Raw genomic sequence first — 21,067 nt, forward strand, 5'->3', positions numbered from 1 at the left:
TATATATATATATGTCCTATAAAAAAAGTTGTACAGTTTCAATATTACATTATTATATTTGATTTCCATTTAATGAGAAAAAATGAATAATTGTTTGATTATCAATCATGATTATAAATTAAAATATTTAACTTTATACGTATATTTGACAAAACTTCAAATAATCATAATGCAAATGAAAAAAAACTGAACCATTATTTAATGAATTGACTGCATATTTTTAATCGAGTTAGTTAAGTTTAAAACCAATTTACTTAGCAGAAGATTTTTGTAAGTTTATGATAAATCATAAACTATTGTCCACTGTTAACTTATAACTGCCTTGTGTTTACTTAATTTGACTAGAGCGTAGGAGTATTGCAACAAAATATTTGGGAACTCTAATTACATAATTTTTTACCTAATCTAAAAAAATATTTCTATACAACAAGAAATACAAATTAATTCATTTTCGGTATAGTCTATGGCAGAATTTTAGGAGACAAAGCCCCCTCAAGTCTCTCCAGATTGCGGTCAAATCCAAACTGGACTGAATTAATTTCGTTACCCACCTTTGAACAATGAAATGATATTAAATCATATTTTTGTTTGATTTCATATGAAACTAATTGTAATGACAGTTTTAGAGAATGGGATACCGAATATCTTTATAAACGCATCTGTTTAATAACGAATACTATCATCATAAAAACGTACCTCTATATTTTTTAACTAAACTAATTGAATGTTATAATATTAATGTGCTTACAGTGTTATAATAAGCACTAATAAGGAGAGGTAAAAAAGATTTTACGTCTGAAAATTGGAATCGCTCTTCTTTCCCCTCCAAAAAAAAATTTAAGGGCTCACACCAGTTATGTTACCTTTATGTACCTATTTTATCAAAAGTCGGATACATTTCGGGGATCTTTATTGTAATAATTATTCGTTAATAGACAGTAATCAATTATAACGCTATTTTATTATATTAATTAATATTTATTAATTAGTGATAAGGGTTATATTTTTCCATCAGATAATATATTGCTACGATATTCATCTACTCCGAAATTTGATAATTTTTTAATCGATTTCGTGAATAATCGATATTCGGAGCTAATTTCATTCGGAGCAATCAATTAATAGTCCTATTCGGAGTATTCGTCGTCGTAGTAACATCCAAATTTTTGTAACCAGGTATTCGTAGTAATTGTTGTCGGAGTAAATGTATTCGGAGGATTTTTTTACAGTGTCGGAGTAAATGAATGTCGGGGCATCATCAGTTCGTGGCAATCTCCGGAACCCAATTTTTCATGTTGTTTCAAAAATTTCAAAATACTAAACAAATTTCATTTTTTTTTTTTACTAAATTAATTTCATGGGTTATTTAATTATATTTATATGACAATTTATCAGTTCAATATTCATGAAACAGATAATTTAACTGAATCATCATAAATTACCATGGCAGATAAACATAATGTTATGTTTGTATGTTTAGGAAATATATGCCGTTCTCCAATGGCTGAAGCTGTATTCAAAGAAGTAATTAAACAAAGAGGTATTGCTGATAAGTGGTATGCTGAAAGTTCAGGCACTGGTGGTTGGCATGTAGGTTGTTCTCCTGATCAAAGAACTATGGCTGTACTCAAGAAGAATAATATCGAGTATCAACATACTGCACAACAGCTAGTGAAAGATGATTTTCATAGGTTTGATTTTATTTTTGGTATGGACAACAGTAATATAAGTGAAATCAATCGTAGAAAACCAAAAGGATCTAAGGCAGAAGTTTTTTTGCTGGGGTCATTTGACCCAAAAGGAGAAACTATAATTCAAGATCCATACTATGATTCTGATAATCTAGGATTTGAAAAATGTTATATTCAATGCTGGAAATCATGTAATGCATTCTTAGATAAATATAATAAATAGTATCCATGTAAAAATTTTATTTAATAGATATTATACAATGAATAACTAGAAATAAACAATCATACTTAATATATTTAATGAAGTCTAGTTAATATTTGAGGAGTTTTACAAAATTTCTCTCTGACTATTAATTAGTAGTAAAACTTTTGAATAACTGTAATCTTAAGATAAATTAATTTAATTGCTTTTATAATTTTTACTGATCTCTGGAATTAATAGTGACTTGAGAAAATTGTTACCATTAATAATATTGGTTGTAGCAATAACATAATCCACAGTAGCTATAAACAAATTTTAATAAATAAATTATTCACAAAATTATTTTAATTTTGATTACTTACAATCTTCCAGTGTACTTAAAAATCGAAGAGCTGATATTTCAGCAAAAGTACAGCCTCCAATAAAAAAAACTAGTACAACTTTAGGTGAATCAACCAAAAAGTTCATATTTGACGCTAAAAATTAAAATTAGCATTAATATTGACAATTCTGCATATAGTTAATTATTAACTACTTTGATTAACATCTGTGCAAACATGTTCAACACTGGGTCCAGGTAAAATTGGTAAAATATCTGACAATATTTTACTATCAAATTTTGTCATATGTTGAATTAATCTTACACTAAGTGGAGCGTAAATACCATATACATAATTTATATCATCTGGTTCAACTTCACTCATTTCATATACATCCAATTTCAATAATCGTCGACAAACTCCATAACTCCTTGAGTTAGACTACAAATAAATAGACAATTAATACATAACTTTAAAATAATTTTATTGATTTACTTGTATTTTTAAAAGGCCACATGTTTCTAAATAAGTAATCATTACTAAATATTCAAAACCATAAGTCTGAATAATTTCACGTTTATAATAATCCATCACTTTTTGTTTTAGTCCAGAATTAACAGCAGACTGCATACAAATTAAACGTAATACCTATTATCAAACTTAAAACATTAGAATAACAAGTAATTTTTCTTCAGAGGAACAATGTGACTAATTTAATATTATATTAATGCTTGATATACATTAATTAGACTTTGTCATAAGCAAGACTCGTAAGTTCATGCATTTATAACTTTAGATTTTTCAGTAAATGCAAAATTCATAACTAAGCAAAATACTTAACTATAAGTATTATCATTTGAATAAAATTGCCTTCAAAATTACTGTAACAAAATGTATAAACATACAAGTCTGGTTATAAGTAACTGTATAGTAAGAGCTACTATTAACAAAAATTATTATTTTCATATAATTATTTCAATAAAATATACCATAATAATATCATGTTTATTGGATATTAAATCTTCTATTTGAGGTAATACTTTATCAGTATCAATTCCTAATATAAGTTCTTGTTGTAAATTTATCAATTGACGGAAACTCTTTTTATCTGTTAATTCTTTAATCAACCCAGCTATAGTAGTATCTAAAATTTAAATTTAATAGTTAAAAATTATTCTTATTTTATAGAGTAATCATTCCATTAACTATTAATTTAAATGAGTGTAAATTAAATAATATTTGAGTGTAAATTGTATTACATGTTGAAAGTTGCTTTTTTAATGTTAACATATAAGGTAACTTGGATACTAATTGTTTCATCTCTTGAACAGTTTTTCCATTTCTTTTTTCATCATATTCTGATGTAATAATTTTTGCTCTTTTACTTAAATTCATTAAAACTGCATTAAAGTGTTTATTTCTATAATAAGTTAAAACAAATTAAAAATGCAAATATTCTTTTATATTATTATTTTTATATCAATTTTACCTAGTCTCAGCAAATATTTCATCACTGGAGTTCAAAACAATTTTTCTTAAAGACAGTACATTTTTATTTTCTTCATCAGATACAAATTTTTCAGCAGGTAATTCAACAGTACCTACAAAATAAAATATTTGTAAAATCAATTTAAAATTAACTAAGACTTAAATGCTCAGGAAATTCGTTATGATTAAAATTTTGTAACTTATATAATACATTGATTTTTTAATTTCTGAAGATATATTTACAAAAATAGTAATGAGCAGCAATGACAAAATATTTTATGATGACTGTCCATTCAAATTTATAGTGCACATTTTTTAATAGTTTTATTTATCTATCAAAATATTATTACACAAAAATTATTTAAAAAACAATTTCTTATAATAATAATTTACATACAGCAATCAATTCCAAATAGTTCATCAATAAGACCTTCAAATGTTAACTGAGTTGCCATTGGTGTTAATAAATCTATTGATCTATCCAATAATACAATATGGTCAATTGTTTTATAATTTCGGTTAGCTTTAGAGTTAGGTTTGCGAGGTTCTAAAGAAATCTTAGATACCAAATCCCACACATTTTTCACTATTTGACCTTTACCAGTTATATGACCTATTCGTCCATAAATATCTTCTAGCATTACAATGGCCTGTGCTACTCGATACAAACAAGTAGGATCTTTTTCAATTGATAGTTCCTATATATATAAAAAATTTAATAGAAATTAAAGAGTATCAAAATAAAATTTCAATATTTTGGAATACCTTAAAACAATCATTCATTTCCATAGACATAAGATCATTTTCCATAGGAAATAAAAAACAACAAAATTCTTCAATAGATACAAAATTACCAAAAACACCTTTCCTCTAAAATAAACAAAATTTTTGAATAACAATCTGAAAATTGATTTGAACTACTAAAATGGGATGATTATTTTAATACATATCAGTTTTTCCAAATGCAAAATTAAAATCATTAAGATCAAGATCTGGAGCAGTGGTCGGCAATTAATTTTTTACGTAGACCAGAACAGTATGTTGTATACAATATAATATTAAAAGGAAACATAAAAGTAAAATATTATTAGCTAACCATTCATTTTTCATTTGCATATAGCCTATTGCCAACCCCTGATCTAGAGTACTAATAACAGATGAATTGTAAATTATAAAATATCGTATGACAATAACATAAATTCAATGTTTATTACATACTTCCAAACGTTTTTCACACAATAAACTACGAGTTGGAACAAAAAATAAATAGTATTCTCTATGTTTCAGATTTTCTTGTGTTTCTCTGTTAAACAATTTAAAATTAAATTATATTAATTTAATATATACAATGTAAGATAACAAATAGTTTTTTAAATTTAAAAAATTTGTTTTTAATGGTTGGTTCTCTTCTAAATTTACTCTAAGTATCAGTACATAAAAAGTAAAAATTGAGTTAAAATTATTATTCAAGGAGCTCAATTTTGAAATAATTTATATATTTTTTCTTATTAATATAGATAAATTAATGTACATAGTCCCTAATTTTTAAGATATGAAAATTAATTGAACAAAAAAAATTTATATTTAGTTACTAGAATACTACAGCTTACTTATGAATATTTTCACTAATCAGGTCCATGTGGGTTAGAAATGGTCTTGTTATAAAAATAATACTCTTTACATTTTCACGAAAGCTTCCAAGTTTTCCACTATTAAGAATAAAAACTTCTTTAACATCATGTTCTCTTAACAAACTGTAAGTCGCAATTAATCCAATAGGTCTTGTGAGACCCTCATCCAATATTATAACCTATGTATAACAGAAATAATTTTTTAGAGATACACGATTCATAATAACGACATTAATTAAAATTTTTACTTTTGGACCATCACATTTATCTAATAGCTGTATTAATTCTTTTGCTGCACTTTCTTGTAACTGTCCTACATTGACACGTCCTCCCGTTAGATAGTTAGACATTTTATATAATTAGGAAAATAAAAAATAAAATCTGTAGAATTATTTAATTTAAATGTTGATAAGTAAAAATATTGAAAAATTGGAAATTAAATATACAATTAAACAATTCTAATTTTACTTAAATATTTACAAGAGAGATTAAAGTTTAATAGTAAGTACATTATCATCTAATTAATAAACCATTATATTTTAAATTAGGATAACAATATGAATTAGCCCATTATAATTTTATACTGTTGAAACAATGATGGGTGTGAATAATTAAAAGGACTTAAATTAATCATAGGTGATTTAGTAGATAAAATAAATAATTTTAGTTAAATATCTTTTAATTAAAAAAAAACTATTTAATTTAAAAAATTTTAATTAAAAAAAAAATTAAAAATTTTTAAGTATAACTGGTTAGTTTAAACCACTTTACTAAAACTTGAGAACTTGCAAATTTGAATTTATGTTTTTAATGATAATATAATACATAGTGTACAAATTTTCGTATAGATTGTGGTTATACTGTTCAACACATGATCAACTAGCTAGAGTAGCTTTTCGTTATTGATAATAATATGGGATTGCTAGTAGGAAGGTCGCGAAGTGAATTTGCGTGAACATAGTCTGCTTAATTGTGATTAAAATAAACTACAAAATTTTATTAAAATACGTAAATTTAGAAACCGCATTCTATTACACTTTAATAATGTTTGGCTTAACTAAATTAGCACAGCCTTTGGCTAAACAATCTTTACAAGTAATTCCAAAAAGATCAAATGTGGCCGTAAACGGACCACCGGAAGTCAGGATGGCGAAATGGGTAATTAAGTTTTTATTATTATAAATTATGAATCATTTTAGAAATAGAATTCAGTATATTATTATTAATTACAATACCTATGGTAATCATTATATCGGAGGTAATAATACATTAATTTTTATTGTATTATACCTTTGCATTAGTTTATATCAGAATTTTATCTTTTTGATTGCACGTTAATGTTATTTCCATCACTTATTTTTTAATTGATATATTATTTTTCATATAGGTAATTTAATTATTTTTTAAAACATTTACAAAATTATGTTAAGCATTCTATCTGCCCAAAAGTCTATTATCTATTATATTTAATATCTCTTTAAGCTATTTAAAAAATATTTTGTTCAAATATGTTTTTACAATTTTTAATTTGTAACAATGCATGTAATTAATAAATAAAAAAATATTTAAAATTAACTTTTATCTTAAATTTAACAATTTCCAAAAAAAAAATATTTCAATTATAAATAATTACAATAAGTCTATTATAATTATTTGTTGCTTTGAATTACAAAGTCGTATATTAAAAATTATAAATTTTTCAGAAAAAATGACAATTAGAATTAGTGTTAAAAATTGTTTGTAACATCAATTTTATGTTTTATAAAATCACAAATTTAGTGTTAGAAAATGATCAACTTTTCTATATTTCAGTAAAAAAAAAAATTAAATAAAAAATTTTAACTTTAGAAACTAACATTATTTTATTTAATACACAATCATAATTATAATATTTAAAAATTTGTTTTTCTCTAGAAACAATGGATTATTGGAGGTGCAGCATCTGGTTCTATTTTGATTATACCTATTTGGTGTTTATATGATCTCAAGAGCATGCCCCGAGCAGAATAATATTTTATTTTTGTTGTAAAAGATTATAATCATGATTTTTTTTTTTGTAAAAAAAAATTCTAGTTGGAAACCTCAATGTAATAAATAAATAAGTAGTATTATATATTATACTTCTCTTTGAACTTTCACTTTTGGAATTTAAAAATTTCTCTTTTAAAAGTTGCATTTCTTTTAGAGAGGAAGAAAAACCTACATAGCACATTGTAACATAACATCACTTAAGATGCAATACCTCATGTCTTATTTTTTTGTCAAATTGAGTTAGCACCTCTATCTTGTTTTAAAATTTAGGATAAATTGTTTGATTGTCTGATAAAAACAATCAGAAAAAGTTATTTGTCAATAATATCAAAATCATAATACCCTCTAATTAAAATTTATCAGTAATAAACCAGTTTTTTTGCTCTCCTAAAAAGTCGGAAAAAGTGAAATATGAGGTGTTGCATCTTAAACGATAATAACCAAATCTTAATAGATTTATACATCAAGTAATGAGACACATACCCGATTGAAATAAGTAGGTGGCCTACTATGAATATTAATTTTTCTAGTTTTAGTTATTAAAGAAGTGACTAAGAACTGCCCATGCACTCAGACTTGTAGGTCAATTGTGTGCACCTCCTAACATATTATATTAATTCGGTTTTTTGACATAAGTGTTTCCACCAATGTCCTTTTATGTACCTAATGCTATATTTATATAGGACATCTTATTTGGCCACTCCGATAAATGTTTAAAAAGAGTCCTGTATCTCTGGTGAAATTAAGTATCTCTTTGGGACTTATGTTTTTGATATCTTCTTTTTCGAGAAAAGTTCAGTCTATGTTCTTATTAAGAATTCTCAGTAAAAGAACTTTCTTGGGCTGCATTGATCACAAGTGGTTTGTCAATGAGCCTAGTATTTTCAAATTTCGGTATATCGGTTCCACCAGTACTCCATAGTATCAAATCTTCAACGCTAGACTTAATGAAATGTCCTTGTCCGTGAGATTAGCCTGCGAGAATCAGTTTCACTTTTTTATCGTCGGTTACCACATCCTCATAGGTGGGTACTCAACAAGTTTTCTTCCGAAGATTCAAGTCCCTTGGATTCTGGTACGGGATTTTTAGTAACCTCCAACTTTTCCAAGTCATTGCTTCCCTTATCCTTTCTCTTTTGTGTTTTGTTTGGTTCCTCTTCTGTTTGCGCCTCTAACTGCCGCTAAGTTACTTAGGGTTAAATTTTTTATTTTTGAACCTGTTGATATTATTGAACAACATACTGGGTACAGTAATATTATTTTAATACATTTAAGATAACAGTTTAAAATGTATTTTCAATTAATAGAATAGTACAAGATCAAAAGGGACATATATCTTTCTCGGTTATGTCGTTTTAATCCTTACAGCTTTTTGTATAATTGTTTAAGATTCAGTCATTTTTTCGCCGTCTATCGAGTATAGTGACCTGTTCCCATACGATATCTCTTATATTATATGTTTTGATATTTCATATTATAAACTATTATATTATGAAAAATTTGTAAACCTTTTAATAACACAATCTATTCCATTCAACAGAACCTTTCAGCAACTGATTCAAGTTGGTTTTGCGATTCCTAGTTTGCATCTGTTGAGATCATCTCTGTGCTAATAGACAGTTTATTAAGTGTACCACTGTTCACATTGAGATTTTCAATTTTGACAACTTTTCTACAAGAAGTCATCATTTCACGCGCTTATTTTGACAAGTTGTCCACAGAATTCTTGTTAGTCCTAATATCGATGTTTTGTGTTTTTATCCATATAGTTCCAACGAATAGTCGAGAAACTAAGGAGTCCGTCACAGCAGAGTTCTATACGGGCTGTATACTGTATGATGCTTCAGGTGCCATAGAGGATTTACAGGGTGAAGGATATTGGTGTTATATCCCCTCGGTGCTAATTTGAAACATAATTTTGATAAATGCCTGAACAAAGAAATAAAATTAGATTTTGTTGTATAATAAAATACAATTTTTAATATATCTTATAATATAACATATATTATGTTTATTTTGAATAGATATGACTCTTAAAAATTATATATCTCCCCCGTGAGAAAATCTTAGATACGTTACTGGTCACTTTACCTTTGGACTAAATAACCTAGGTTAGTTAGCCGAAAAGTAAAATGACTATTAACAACCCATTCACATGGTACGACTTGGTTAAAGGGGGCCTATACGCTGTTTGCAAGCAGGTAGCTCAGTCTTACCGATCCCAACTAACCAAAGTTATTACAGGTTAAGAGCAGTGGTACAAATTGTCAACCCTACAGAGTTTTACTAGGGTTAGCGGGGTTGTTCAGCCTTGATCACAAACTCCCTGCAGGAATTAATTTGTCCAGGTGAATTTTTATTTTTTTTAGTCTTAACACATAAATATCTAATAATGGGTAGATTCAGGATATGATATGTATATTTGACTAAATTAATATTAGCATGTACAGGTAAATAAATAATCAGTGTTGAGTAAATTACTTTTTTTGGTAATTAAATTAAATTAGGAATTAAACTACTTAAAAATTATTATTAATTTACAACACAAATTATTTTATGACGTTTTTTTGCTCAATAAAAAATGTTTTATAAATACCAAAAAACAGATTTTTGAAAATTATTATTATGCAACTACGCCTATAATTTCAAATTAACGAGTGATAAAAAATGAATATATACAAAGTTGTCAACTATATTCATTTGAGTAAGAATTCATTTTTAATTAGAAAAAATTAGTGTCCCTTATACAAATGAGAAAGTTTTGAATCGTTTTTCTCGGACTAATTTACTGGAATTAATTTGTAGCTCAGCTGATAATAATTGCCATTACTATGATAACATAAAGAATATTACGATTAAAAAATTAATTTTACTAGATAATATAAAGTAGACTCTGAACTACTTTATCTGTTGTGTACTAGTCAACACGGAAGTAACTTAATTATTTTTTTCAGTACCGTTACATGTCAATTATTTTTTGACATATTATCATACTGGTATTTAGTAAAATTTTTTCAATTTTGCAATGGTTCGTGTATTGGTTGGCGTTAAGAGAGTAATTGATTATGCTGTGAAAATTCGTGTAAAGCCCGACAAAACTGGTGTTGTAACTGATGGTGTTAAACATGGTCTTAATCCATTTGATGAAATTGCTATTGAAGAAGCTGTTCGACTTAAAGAAAAAAAAGTGGCCACTGAAGTAATTGCAGTGACTTGTGGTCTTCCACAAGCTCAAGAATCTTTAAGAACTGCCTTAGCTATGGGAGTAGATCGTGGTATTCATGTAGAAATACCACAAGCTCAATATGACACATTACAACCTGTCCATGTTTCAAAAATATTAACGAAAATTGCACAGGATGAAAAAATTGATATGATAATTGTTGGTAAACAAGCTATTGATGATGATTCTAATCAAACAGCTCAAATGACTGCAGCCTTATTAAATTGGCCCCAAGCAACATTTGCTTCTGAGGTTAAAGTTGAAGGCGGTGAAGCTACTGTAAAACGAGAAATTGATGGAGGTTTAGAAACAATTAAAGTCAAACTTCCAACTGTTATCAGTGCAGATTTACGTCTAAATGAGCCAAGATATGCTACTTTACCTAATATCATGAAAGCAAAGAAGAAACCAATTAAAAAAATTACTCCAGTGGATATAGGTGTTGATATTACTCCACGGTTACAAGTGTTAAGCATTGAAGATCCTCCTACCAGGCAAGCTGGGTCAGTTTTACCTGATGTTGATGCTTTGATCACAAAATTAAAAGAAAAAGGTCATTTATAAATTAAACAATTTTAAATTAATAAGTGATCATTGACTCACATGTTTTTTTAATTGTAATTAAAAATTACCTAATTTGAAAAAATTATTTAGTTAATTTGTAGTTAACTTACATGTCTTTTTTTAATAATAATATTATAGCTATAAACATTGCTTTATTTCTCAGAAATAAATGTATAGAACATATAAAAAATTGTATAATTACTTGTATTATTTCATATACTTAATTAACTCATTGTTAGGTAGCTTATATAATTAAGCCAATATTGTATTGTCTTTTATGTACTGGTATTGAAATTTCATTTCATTTCACAGAGTTATATACGTTATTCTGTATTTTTTAATACAAACTGTAGTTTATACTATAATGTTAGATATAAATAAAGTTTATGTAGTAATGTTATAAATGGATTGGTCTCCAAACTAGAACTGAAAACATTTTTTGGTGATTCTGTATTGAATCTGTTCAATCTGCATTATAGATTAGAACCATCAATTTGGATTATGGATTAAATCTATCAGTTGGAACTATGGATTGAATCCAAATAACAGTTTGCTAATAAAATCATTCAAAACAATATGAATTATATAAGAAATTAAATACAGTTGTTGATATAATAAGAACTAATTCTTTGAACTAATATTATATAAAATTAAAAAATATCTAAAATATTAAAAATTTTATTTAGTTTTAAAAAAAGATGTTGAGTAATTTATATTTATTTTGTATGTAAAATTATATTATGAATTAACAGATACATTCCATGAACCGAATTGATGGATTCTAACTGTTATCTGGAATGACCAGAATTAATCAAATTGGTGATATTTTTTCAATCCATTATAACTTAATTAGAAATTCAAGTACAGTTCAATCTGGATTTTTTGCTCAGATTTATTCCAGATTACATATATTAATTGTATAATTGAATAAAAAATAAATAATATTCAGAAATTTTAGAATGAACTTCACATCTACACTAGTAATAGCACAGACTAAATAAAAATAAACTGTAGTAATAGTAAATTTTATTCTGGCATTATTTTTTTTGAAGTTAAATTAAAATTTATTATTACAAACCAGGAAGTTCAGTAAATGATATGGATAAATTATGGATAAGTATTTAATTCTAAAATATAAAATAATTATTTTTTAAAAAGATCACATAAACAAAAACCATTAGTCATGAAATATTTTTCAGAAATCCTAAAATTGTATACAGAACCTAAAGTAATCTCACGGAATATATTTACAATGGAATATTCAAATAGAGATATTTTAGCACAAAATATGCTCTCCAGATTATTTCACTCTCGTATATTTGTTTATAAATTACTCAAATTGAAAATGTTTAAAAACTAATTGATGACATAATGAGCTTTTCTATTAAATAAAATATATTTTTAAAAGTATCAGTAATATAAAAAGTATTGGTTGATTTATGATTTGATGCTAATTGTTACAAAGAAGTAAACTAAGTAATGAATTGCGCAAAATTTTTAAAAGAATAAAAAACAAAGTTTAATAAGTGTTTGGTCATAAAAGTTAACATGTTCACAGATTATCAACGTTGCCAAACAATAGAATTAGATAAGTGTTATCTTATCTGTGCTAAAAAGCTCACGCGGTTTATATGTAATCAGTTACAATATAATTGAAAAATAGCAAAAGCTAATAAATTTTTAAGAAATATTTTTTCCTTAGTATAATTTTTATTGAAACGTTACATAGTAACTTATTATTAAATTAAATAAATTATTATTATTTCACAAAAAATGTTGTTTGTATAAATAATGTCAAACTAGCTGAGTGTTAAAACAATATCTCCATAAAAAAAATATGAAAACTAATATTGTTAAATATACACTAGATTAATATTTTTATATTTTTTTCAACGTGATTTAAAATGATTGAACCTGAGTTATTTAAATTTAATCCACAATTAGCTAAGCACTCTTATCTGAAAAAACAATGGGATAAACATTTGAACAGTTTGGACAAAAGTGAATTAATTCATTCTGTAAGTTAAAAGCCTTTTGTAATAATTAATCAAAAAAATCGTTTTTACCTAATTTTTATTATTTCAATATCTTAGTACATAATTTCATAAATAGAAAAAAAATTATATTCATGAAATATTTTTCGTTATTTAATTTTTCCTTAAATAATTTATGGTTGTCAGGTTATCACACCACTATTTAGTAATATTTAATGATTTTAATTGACAATTATTCAATTTATGAGTTTATTATATAAAAAGAATACTTCTAATAAGGTATCACAATTTTATAAACATTTGATCATCAACAATAGTTTTGTCAACCGTTTTACCTTTTATTTTATGAAACATATGGGACTTATTTTATTCCTTATCTAACACTTAATTAAGAAATGGGTAGTATTTTAATCTAAACATAGAAACTTAATAACTTTAGTCGGAGGCGACTAAAGAGGTTGTGACAGGTTGACAGCCGGCGTAAAAATCTTTGTATATTAATACTCATTTAATTTAATTTTTTTAAATATTTGCTAGACTATAAAATTACTGTATTTTTTAACAGTAATTTTATGAACTACAATATAACATGTAATATAATTATTTAAAGCTAAAGGAGAACACATTCAATAATTTTCGTTAAATTTTATCAAGTAACGTAAATTTAGATTTCAAACTATTTTTCGTATAATTTATGTTTTAAAAATTCAGTTAAAGGTTTGTGATACTTGGTCACAAAAGAAAGTACAACAATACACTGCACTAGTTTATGACGTTATTGGCTCAGAGCCTTATTAACTAAATAACAATAACTAAAACAGAATATAGATAAAAAATATAAACCAAAGGAACAATAAGATTACGTTAAACTTAAAGTAAGTTTTATAAAACTGTAGTGAGACCAGCCAGAATATGTGGTTAGAATGTTGATCGGTTGACAAGACAGTGGAGCAAAAATGAGTGTAGTAGAGATGAGAATACTTAGACGGATGTGTGGAATAACTAAAGAAATTGGATAAGGATCGAACCATAAGAAGGAATATAGGTGTAGTATCAATCGTGGATAAGATGAAAGAAAATAGACTAAAATGGTTCGATCATGATATGAGAAGAAAGGCGTCGGAAGCTACGAGAACAGTTATGACAATGAATGTTGAAGGAAAAAGAGGTAGAGGAAGACCAAAAAAGAGATGGAGGGATGCTATTGATTACGATTTGAGGACAACTAATGTGAGCGTAAATGATGTGGGAGATCGTGTCAAGTGAAAGTTTAGGATAAGGGTGGCCGACCCCAAGTAGTTGGGATTAAGGCGAGGAAGAAGATATCATTATCATAATAATTATTATAACAACTAGTAACCATAATAGATTATTCCAACAAAAAAAAATATTTAGGTAGAATAGCCAATGTATATTTAGGGTAGGACATACCTATTGTGGCCTCCAGTTGATTCATTAATTAAATGAATTATTGAAAAATCATTATTGTTATTTTTAGGGTATAATCTTGTTGTATATATTGGTAAGAAATGAGTGTCATCGATGATATAAATTTTATACACATATCTTTTGCTCAATGTAAGAGGCTCTTATCAATATATAATATTTAATATTACCGAATATAGCTTATTATTCTTTTACTAAATATGTATGCTAATTCTACAAAAATTTTCTTGTACTTAAGATACATGCTAAAAAGACTGGAACACACAATATAACTCTTATGGGTAGTAAAAATTTTTAATTTGTTTCTCTCAAATTGTATTTTTTTAAGATGCAACTCTCTTTTATTTTATTGACAGAATGATTTTAAAGCTAATTGTAATATCATATACAGATCCAGAGGAGACAATCTCTCTTAGTGTCTCCTTTATATACCTTTTTTTTATGTGTTTATTTAATTTTTACTATTTTTTTAATTTCTATATATTGTTTTATTCAACATTATTCACCCTTTGTAAATATATTGTAAATTTGCACTTGTATAGCAAAAAAAATTCAAATTGAAATACTATACTTAAAATGAATAAATGATACTCAATTTTTTTAATACTTTTCAGATTACTGTTGTGCTTCCTGATATTTCTTTTCTTCCTGATGATGTTGAAAATATATTTTCTGAAAATAGCCAGTACTACCATGTACAAAATGTTACTTTAGGAACAATTATTGATTCGGTGTTCATTCAATCATTTGTGAAAAATGGTTTGTTATAATATTATGATCATCTAGGGATGCTGTTATAAATTTTGATACCCCATGTAATTAATGAAATTTTATTTTTGATAACCATTTTTATCTGCTATTTAACTAAATGCAATATGCCCTAAGCAACTGCTTGCATTGTCTTCACATAAAGGATACATCCATACAATCACTTTATTAGTATAGTTTTTAGTTTTATAAACTACTATTCTTTGTACAGTACACTTTACATTTTATATTTATAGGTAATATTCAAGCTGTTTCATTAAATACTCGAATCGGTGTAGATGACTGTATGTCTATTTCAAAAAATAATTTACTACAAATGTTTTTGTTAAAAAATTCCTATCAAAATATCTGTTTACCAGTTCATGGATCAAGTAAGCAATTTTTTTTTGTAATATAATTTTTAGAAATAATATTTTTAAAGTTTTTATTCTTTATACATTTACTTAATATATTGTTTGAAAAGGATTAAATATTGACATGTTTTTTTAGTCTGAAACACATTCTCTCTATCAGTTCTATAAAATTTTTAGATTTGTTCTAACTACATTTTAAACTTGATTTATCTTTTCAAAAAGAAATTAAAACAAGTTTATATCTTAGGGTGAAGTTGAACTAAATATTATTTTAAAATACCTTACTAGGGTAATGAGGCCACTAATTTTGATAAAAATTATATGAATCTATCTTACATTTAATATAAAGTTACACTTTAATTTTAATATTTTACTTCTTTTGAATAAAAAAAAAATGATTTAATTTTCAACTAGCTTAAATTATTTTTTTCTGTCTACTGAAAGTGCAATTTACGCTATTATCTTTCATATTCGGGGTACAATTTTATATCCTGCTCGTCGCAGTGACTTTTGTTTTAATTGTTGAGTAGAGGAAAAAATTCATTTTATTTTTATTTCATTACATTAATTCATATAAGCTCAATGAATATCAAGAACCCCATCTTTGTATTAATCCCTCGTGAAAAAAAATTTCTTTTTCATATTAAAATTATTTTACTATGTGGTTTTTTTTGTGTCTGTTGTTTATTTTTATAAGCTTTTACTAAATCAATTTTTTTCAAAGATGCATCAAATAATTAGACTCGTGTCTAATTAAAGATATTGTACTCAAAAATTGAAAAATATTATCTCTTTGTCAAATAAAAAGTTTGTATAGTAAACTTTCTCCATATAGACAACTAAAATCATTTACTTCTAATATCTTTAATATTGTAATATTTTTTATATATATTGTGGAATTAGGTTTGTAATGATAATAGATTTCAACTACAAAGTTAAATAATTTTACTTTGTTATTTGCCAATTTTGTACTCTATTAGTTGGATCTACTACTAATCTATTATATTTCATTTTTTTGGTAAAATGTTACCATACGTATCATTTTCAAAAAAATGTTTTTGGATTTCATCTAAATTTACCAATGGAATTTTACAATTATAATCAATTTTTATAATTCACTTTATTGAGTAAAATTTTTTAACATCATTTTGAGAGTATTTTTTAGTTTCAAAATTAAGAAGGTCTTGTGATGTTATGGGTTTTTATAAATCTGTCAATAAAAATCCTCAGCTCTCATTGGACATTTTAATGTTTAGTATGTTAAAAAAAAACCCAATTTTAATCTAGTTGAACTTATAGCCTCAAAATATTCAAAAAACCCTTAATTTTAGACATTTAGACAAATCTCAAAATTACAATGATCATTTTCAAAAAAACTTTTTTTAATGAAATATTTCCACAAATAACAGGAGTATAACATTTTTTTTTGTATTGAATTACACAGTAAAATCATAATACTAAAATGAAACATTTTTTAAAAATTATTTCTATAGCCTTAAAAATAAATCATTTTAAACTGTTATTTTAAAAATTAAAAATTTTGATCTCTGTCTATGCTATTGAATTATATTAAAGTATATTTTTTTTATAGTTTTTTCATTTTAAAATATAAATATTATCTGGATAATTATAAAAATTTAAATGACTATCTTTTATTCTCAATTTTTAATTTTTTAGTGGAGCTAATTCAATTAATAAATGATATACATGAGAGGTTTTATAAATAAGAAAATAAGTCAATTGTAATAATAATAAGAACAATGAGAAACTTTAACCTTACTTATTGAACACTTAAATAAATTTATGCAGATGAATTAATTTGATTTTCATAAATCAAACTTTAGGAATAACACTCAATCTTATAGAGTTGGATGTGAATAGTAAAAAATACCATCGTATTAAGGATTGTTTCAAATGCTGTGATATTAAGTTTAATATCTTGATTGATTGGGAACCTTTCAGTGAGTGTTTATGTAATATATCAAATGTTAAGTTTGTTTTGGTATTATTTTTTTAGTGTTTAAAATAATAATTAATTGAAAAATATAAATTTCAAAAAACAATAAATTAAACAAAAAAATAAAGAAATTTGATAAAATCAATTTTTTATTGTTACAAAATCAAACTAATTAAAAATATTTTTTTGTAGTAAATATTTTTATAAGAAATTATTTAAAACTTTGTAAAAACATGATTTAAATTCGATATTGACTGGTAAAATTAATTTAAATAAATAAATATAAGTTATTAGAACTTATTATACTTGTATTGTATTAATTTTTAAAAATATAACTATTGATTAGGCAACACTATTAAAAACTTATTATGTTTAAACAAATTGTACAATGTTTCATGTATGTTATATGTTAAGCAGCTTTATAGTAACTAAAAAAATTTTCAGATGATGAAATTTGTCCTTCCTCAATAGCATCATACTTTAATGAAAAGGGATTGATTGTAAATGAATGTTTTCCAAGGTCAAAAGTAGTAAGGAGATATAATACAACTATTCCTTATAGTACTGATGTCACTCTTCTGGATACCTGGTTATCATACTTTAGTTTAGATATAAAAATGTAAGAATTATGATTGATAATTTTTGTATGAGGACTAAATATTTTTATAAAATAGTAAATCTGCTTGGTGCATAAACTCATTTACAATTTTTTTTTTAATTTGTTATATCACTCAGTAGCATTTTCAAGGCTATGTTATGGAGGGTTTTACATCACATCTTTACTTCTGTGTAAAAACACTTTTAATATTAAATAAGGTTCATAAATTGTCAATTTATCTGATTACAAAACATAAAGTAAATTGAGTTGAAAGTATAAATTTAAATATTAAAAATAATATGTACAATTCTTGAAAAAGTTAAGCTAGATTTTTATTAAAATATATGAATAATAGATATTAAATTTAATCAAAATGTGCTAATAATAATAGGAAAATATTTTAAAAGGATATAAAAAAATAAAACCCAGCACAGGGGGGTCGCGGCACAGTGGTGACGTGGTATAGTTGGATCAAGTATAATGATATCTGACAGTGATTAAAATCACTATCAAAAATAAACGCTTCGATGCAAATCTTTAGATAGTGTTTAATTTTAAAAAATTGGTGGATTATTCCAAAAGCTACACAATCTGTTATTTCATTATTTATATTCTGATTAAAATAAAGTATGTCGAATGAAAAAGGGATATAAATATTATTTCGCATAAAAAATAGTGTTGATCCATACAATTTTCAATAAGTTATAGCATTATAAAGTTAAAAATTTTAAAAATAAAATCGAGAATTTTGACACAAAAATAGCATTTGGTAGCCATTTTCACTGTGAAGATAAAATAAAATCAGAAATTTTTTTTTTCCATTGTAAAGTATATTACATTAGATTTAATTTAATATATATATAAAAGTGTCAGACTTTCCTGAACACTTTCAAAAGTTAAAAAATCGGTTTGGTGAGAGCTGAGAAAATGTGATAGACAAAAAAAAACATAGTAAAACCAATACCTTCTCAGCTTTGCATCAAAGCTAAAAGTAATCTAATTTTTCATAAAAATATTTAATCAAAAAAATTTTAATATGTTTTTAAGCGACAACAAGTCCATGTGTTTATTACCAGATGGTAAACTAACAAAATCAAATTCTCGAAATGTTTCTCAAATTATTCAAATTAATTGGTCAGGATTTTTTACCAAAAGCAAAATAAAGATTTTTATAGAAATATTAAAGTAAGTAAACATTAAAATTTTTTTTGTTTAACATATTATTTATTATTGTTTTTTAACAGAAAATTTATGGAAAATAGTGGAAATACTTTATGGTTTTCTATGCATTTAGAACCTTACTCCAATGTTCCATATAATTGCAATCATCAAACTATTGTACTTAATTCTGATAAAACATTATTTTATTCTGACTGTATTTGTGCTAAAAATCACTAAAGTGTATATAAACTAGTTACTTATCTAAATAATTTAGATAATTATTATGTTCATTATTTACTTATTCATTTATCAAACATAGTTAATTCTTATAAATTAGTTTTTTTTTTTTTAATATCAATCTAAAATAAACGTTATAAGTTTCTTAATATTATATTAATTAGTACCAATGGAGTTAAAAACAAATTAAGTAAAAATAATTTAAATAAATAAAAGTATATTTGAATAAATCAATATACTCTTTATTATCATAATTTATATGATTCTATGACTAGTTTAATGACATAGCCCCTTCCCTAAATTTTAATGTTGATCGTATATAAGTATCCTACATTATAATATGTGATTTGTTGTTTGATTGTCTATGAAGTTTCCAAAAACCTACCATTACAAAAATAATTTCTACTTTTAGTTACCAGAGATTAGTTTAACTTTTAAAGTATGGCCCGATCCGATCTGAACTTTTTTTTTAGAAGCCTAATCTAAGCTTTACCTAAGCTAAATATATATGTAAAAATTATACCTATTCGGTACAGTCCAAATAAAAAAAAAATTAATCAAGGCCGATCCAATGCAAAATTATTCAGGCTCGATCCAAATTTAAAATGTAAAAAGTTAATCCCAATTCAGCCTCATTAAAAAAATAAAACCCAGCACAGGGGGGTCGCAACACAGTGGTGACGTGGCATAGTTGGATCAAGTATAATGATATCTGACAGTGATTAAAATAACTATCATAAAAAACGCTTTGATGTAAATTTTAAGATAGTGTTTAATTTAAAAAAATTGATGGACTATTCCAAAAGCTACACGATCTTCTATTTCATTATTTATATCCTGATTAAGATAAAGTATGTCGAATGAAAAAGAGTTATAAATATTATTTCTCATAAAAAAAGTTGTGTTGATCCATACATTTTCCGATAAGTTATAGCATTATAAAGTTAAAAATATAAAAAAAACCCAGCACAGGGGGGTCGCGGCACAGTGGTGACGTGGCATAGATGGATCAAGTATAATGATATCTAACAGTGATTAAAATCACTATCATAAAAAACGCTTCGATGCAAATCTTTAGATAGTGTTTAATTTTAAAAAATTGGTGGATTATTCCAAAAGCTACACAATCTGTTATTTCATTATTTATATTCTGATTAAAATAAAGTATGTCGAATGAAAAAGGGATTATTAAAAAATAGTATTTCCCATAAAAAAATTATTTGATCAATACGCTTTTCAATAAGTTATAGCTTTATAAAGTTAAAAATGTAAAAAATAAAATTGAGAATTTTCACACAATAATAGCATTTGGTAGCCATTTTCACCGTGAAGACAAAATAAAGTCCGAAATTTTTTTTTTACATAATAAAGTAGATTACATTAGCTTTAATTTAATATATATA

General features: G+C 25.1%; 4 protein-coding genes across 9 annotated transcripts in view; 3 read left to right on the forward strand and 1 right to left on the reverse strand.

The window, feature by feature from the left end:
• Positions 1-3,221, forward strand: part of LOC126897599 (low molecular weight phosphotyrosine protein phosphatase-like) — a 6,729-nt gene extending 3,508 nt beyond the window's left edge. Inside the window, exons 1-2 of one of the 5 annotated variants that reach the window (XM_050671344.1) lie at positions 1,035-1,176; positions 1,481-1,992. In XM_050671344.1, the coding sequence (XP_050527301.1) occupies positions 1,501-1,914 (414 nt within the window). In that variant the 5' untranslated portion in view covers positions 1,035-1,176; positions 1,481-1,500 and the 3' untranslated portion in view covers positions 1,915-1,992. The other 4 variants (XM_050671336.1, XM_050671328.1, XM_050671354.1 and 1 more) reach the window with 4 other exon arrangements.
• On the reverse strand, positions 1,915-5,961 carry LOC126897414 (vacuolar protein sorting-associated protein 33A). The gene is made up of 12 exons (XM_050670980.1): positions 5,581-5,961; positions 5,312-5,511; positions 4,920-5,004; positions 4,467-4,571; positions 4,099-4,399; positions 3,703-3,814; positions 3,473-3,633; positions 3,203-3,357; positions 2,709-2,861; positions 2,429-2,654; positions 2,256-2,369; positions 1,915-2,195 (listed from the first exon to the last, which is right to left on the reverse strand). The coding sequence occupies exons 1-12, from the start codon at positions 5,680-5,682 to the stop codon at positions 2,092-2,094; spliced, it is 1,818 nt and encodes a 605-aa protein (XP_050526937.1). The 5' UTR covers positions 5,683-5,961; the 3' UTR covers positions 1,915-2,091.
• Positions 5,962-10,214: 4,253 nt separating this feature from the next.
• LOC126897582 (electron transfer flavoprotein subunit beta) lies at positions 10,215-11,348 on the forward strand. The gene has a single exon (XM_050671295.1). The coding sequence runs from the start codon at positions 10,389-10,391 to the stop codon at positions 11,148-11,150; it is 762 nt and encodes a 253-aa protein (XP_050527252.1). The 5' UTR covers positions 10,215-10,388; the 3' UTR covers positions 11,151-11,348.
• A 1,497-nt stretch (positions 11,349-12,845) lies between these two features.
• LOC126897547 (ribonuclease P protein subunit p40-like) lies at positions 12,846-19,815 on the forward strand. Of its 2 annotated transcripts, XM_050671238.1 has the most exons (7): positions 12,856-13,168; positions 15,205-15,349; positions 15,595-15,729; positions 17,556-17,672; positions 18,113-18,287; positions 19,314-19,451; positions 19,511-19,815. In XM_050671238.1, the coding sequence occupies exons 1-7, from the start codon at positions 13,055-13,057 to the stop codon at positions 19,662-19,664; spliced, it is 978 nt and encodes a 325-aa protein (XP_050527195.1). In that variant the 5' UTR covers positions 12,856-13,054; the 3' UTR covers positions 19,665-19,815. The 2 variants fall into 2 exon arrangements, with proteins under 2 accessions (XP_050527202.1, XP_050527195.1); XM_050671245.1 differs by lacking the exon at positions 17,556-17,672 and having other exon boundaries at positions 12,846-13,168.
• The last annotated feature ends 1,252 nt before the right edge of the window (positions 19,816-21,067 follow it).

The sequence above is a fragment of the Daktulosphaira vitifoliae genome, unplaced genomic scaffold, assembly GCF_025091365.1.
Source record: "Daktulosphaira vitifoliae isolate Bord-2020 unplaced genomic scaffold, ASM2509136v1 Scaffold_1, whole genome shotgun sequence".
NCBI classification, from domain to species: domain Eukaryota; kingdom Metazoa; phylum Arthropoda; class Insecta; order Hemiptera; family Phylloxeridae; genus Daktulosphaira; species Daktulosphaira vitifoliae.

Bases quoted from the DNA above. Each gene is read 5' to 3' on its own strand.
- LOC126897582 (XM_050671295.1), top strand. From the start codon at position 10,389: ATGGTTCGTGTATTGGTTGGCGTTAAGAGAGTAATTGATTATGCTGTG.
- LOC126897414 (XM_050670980.1), bottom strand. From the start codon at position 5,682: ATGTCTAACTATCTAACGGGAGGACGTGTCAATGTAGGACAGTTACAA. The intron at 4,400-4,466 runs GTATTCCAAAAT...TTATATATATAG, and splicing joins AAATGAATGATTGTTTTAAG to GAACTATCAATTGAAAAAGA. The intron at 3,815-4,098 runs GTATGTAAATTA...TTTATTTTGTAG, and splicing joins ACTATTTGGAATTGATTGCT to GTACTGTTGAATTACCTGCT.
- LOC126897547 (XM_050671238.1), top strand. From the start codon at position 13,055: ATGATTGAACCTGAGTTATTTAAATTTAATCCACAATTAGCTAAGCAC. The intron at 15,730-17,555 runs GTAAGCAATTTT...ATCAAACTTTAG, and splicing joins TTTACCAGTTCATGGATCAA to GAATAACACTCAATCTTATA. The intron at 17,673-18,112 runs GTGAGTGTTTAT...AAAAATTTTCAG, and splicing joins GATTGATTGGGAACCTTTCA to ATGATGAAATTTGTCCTTCC.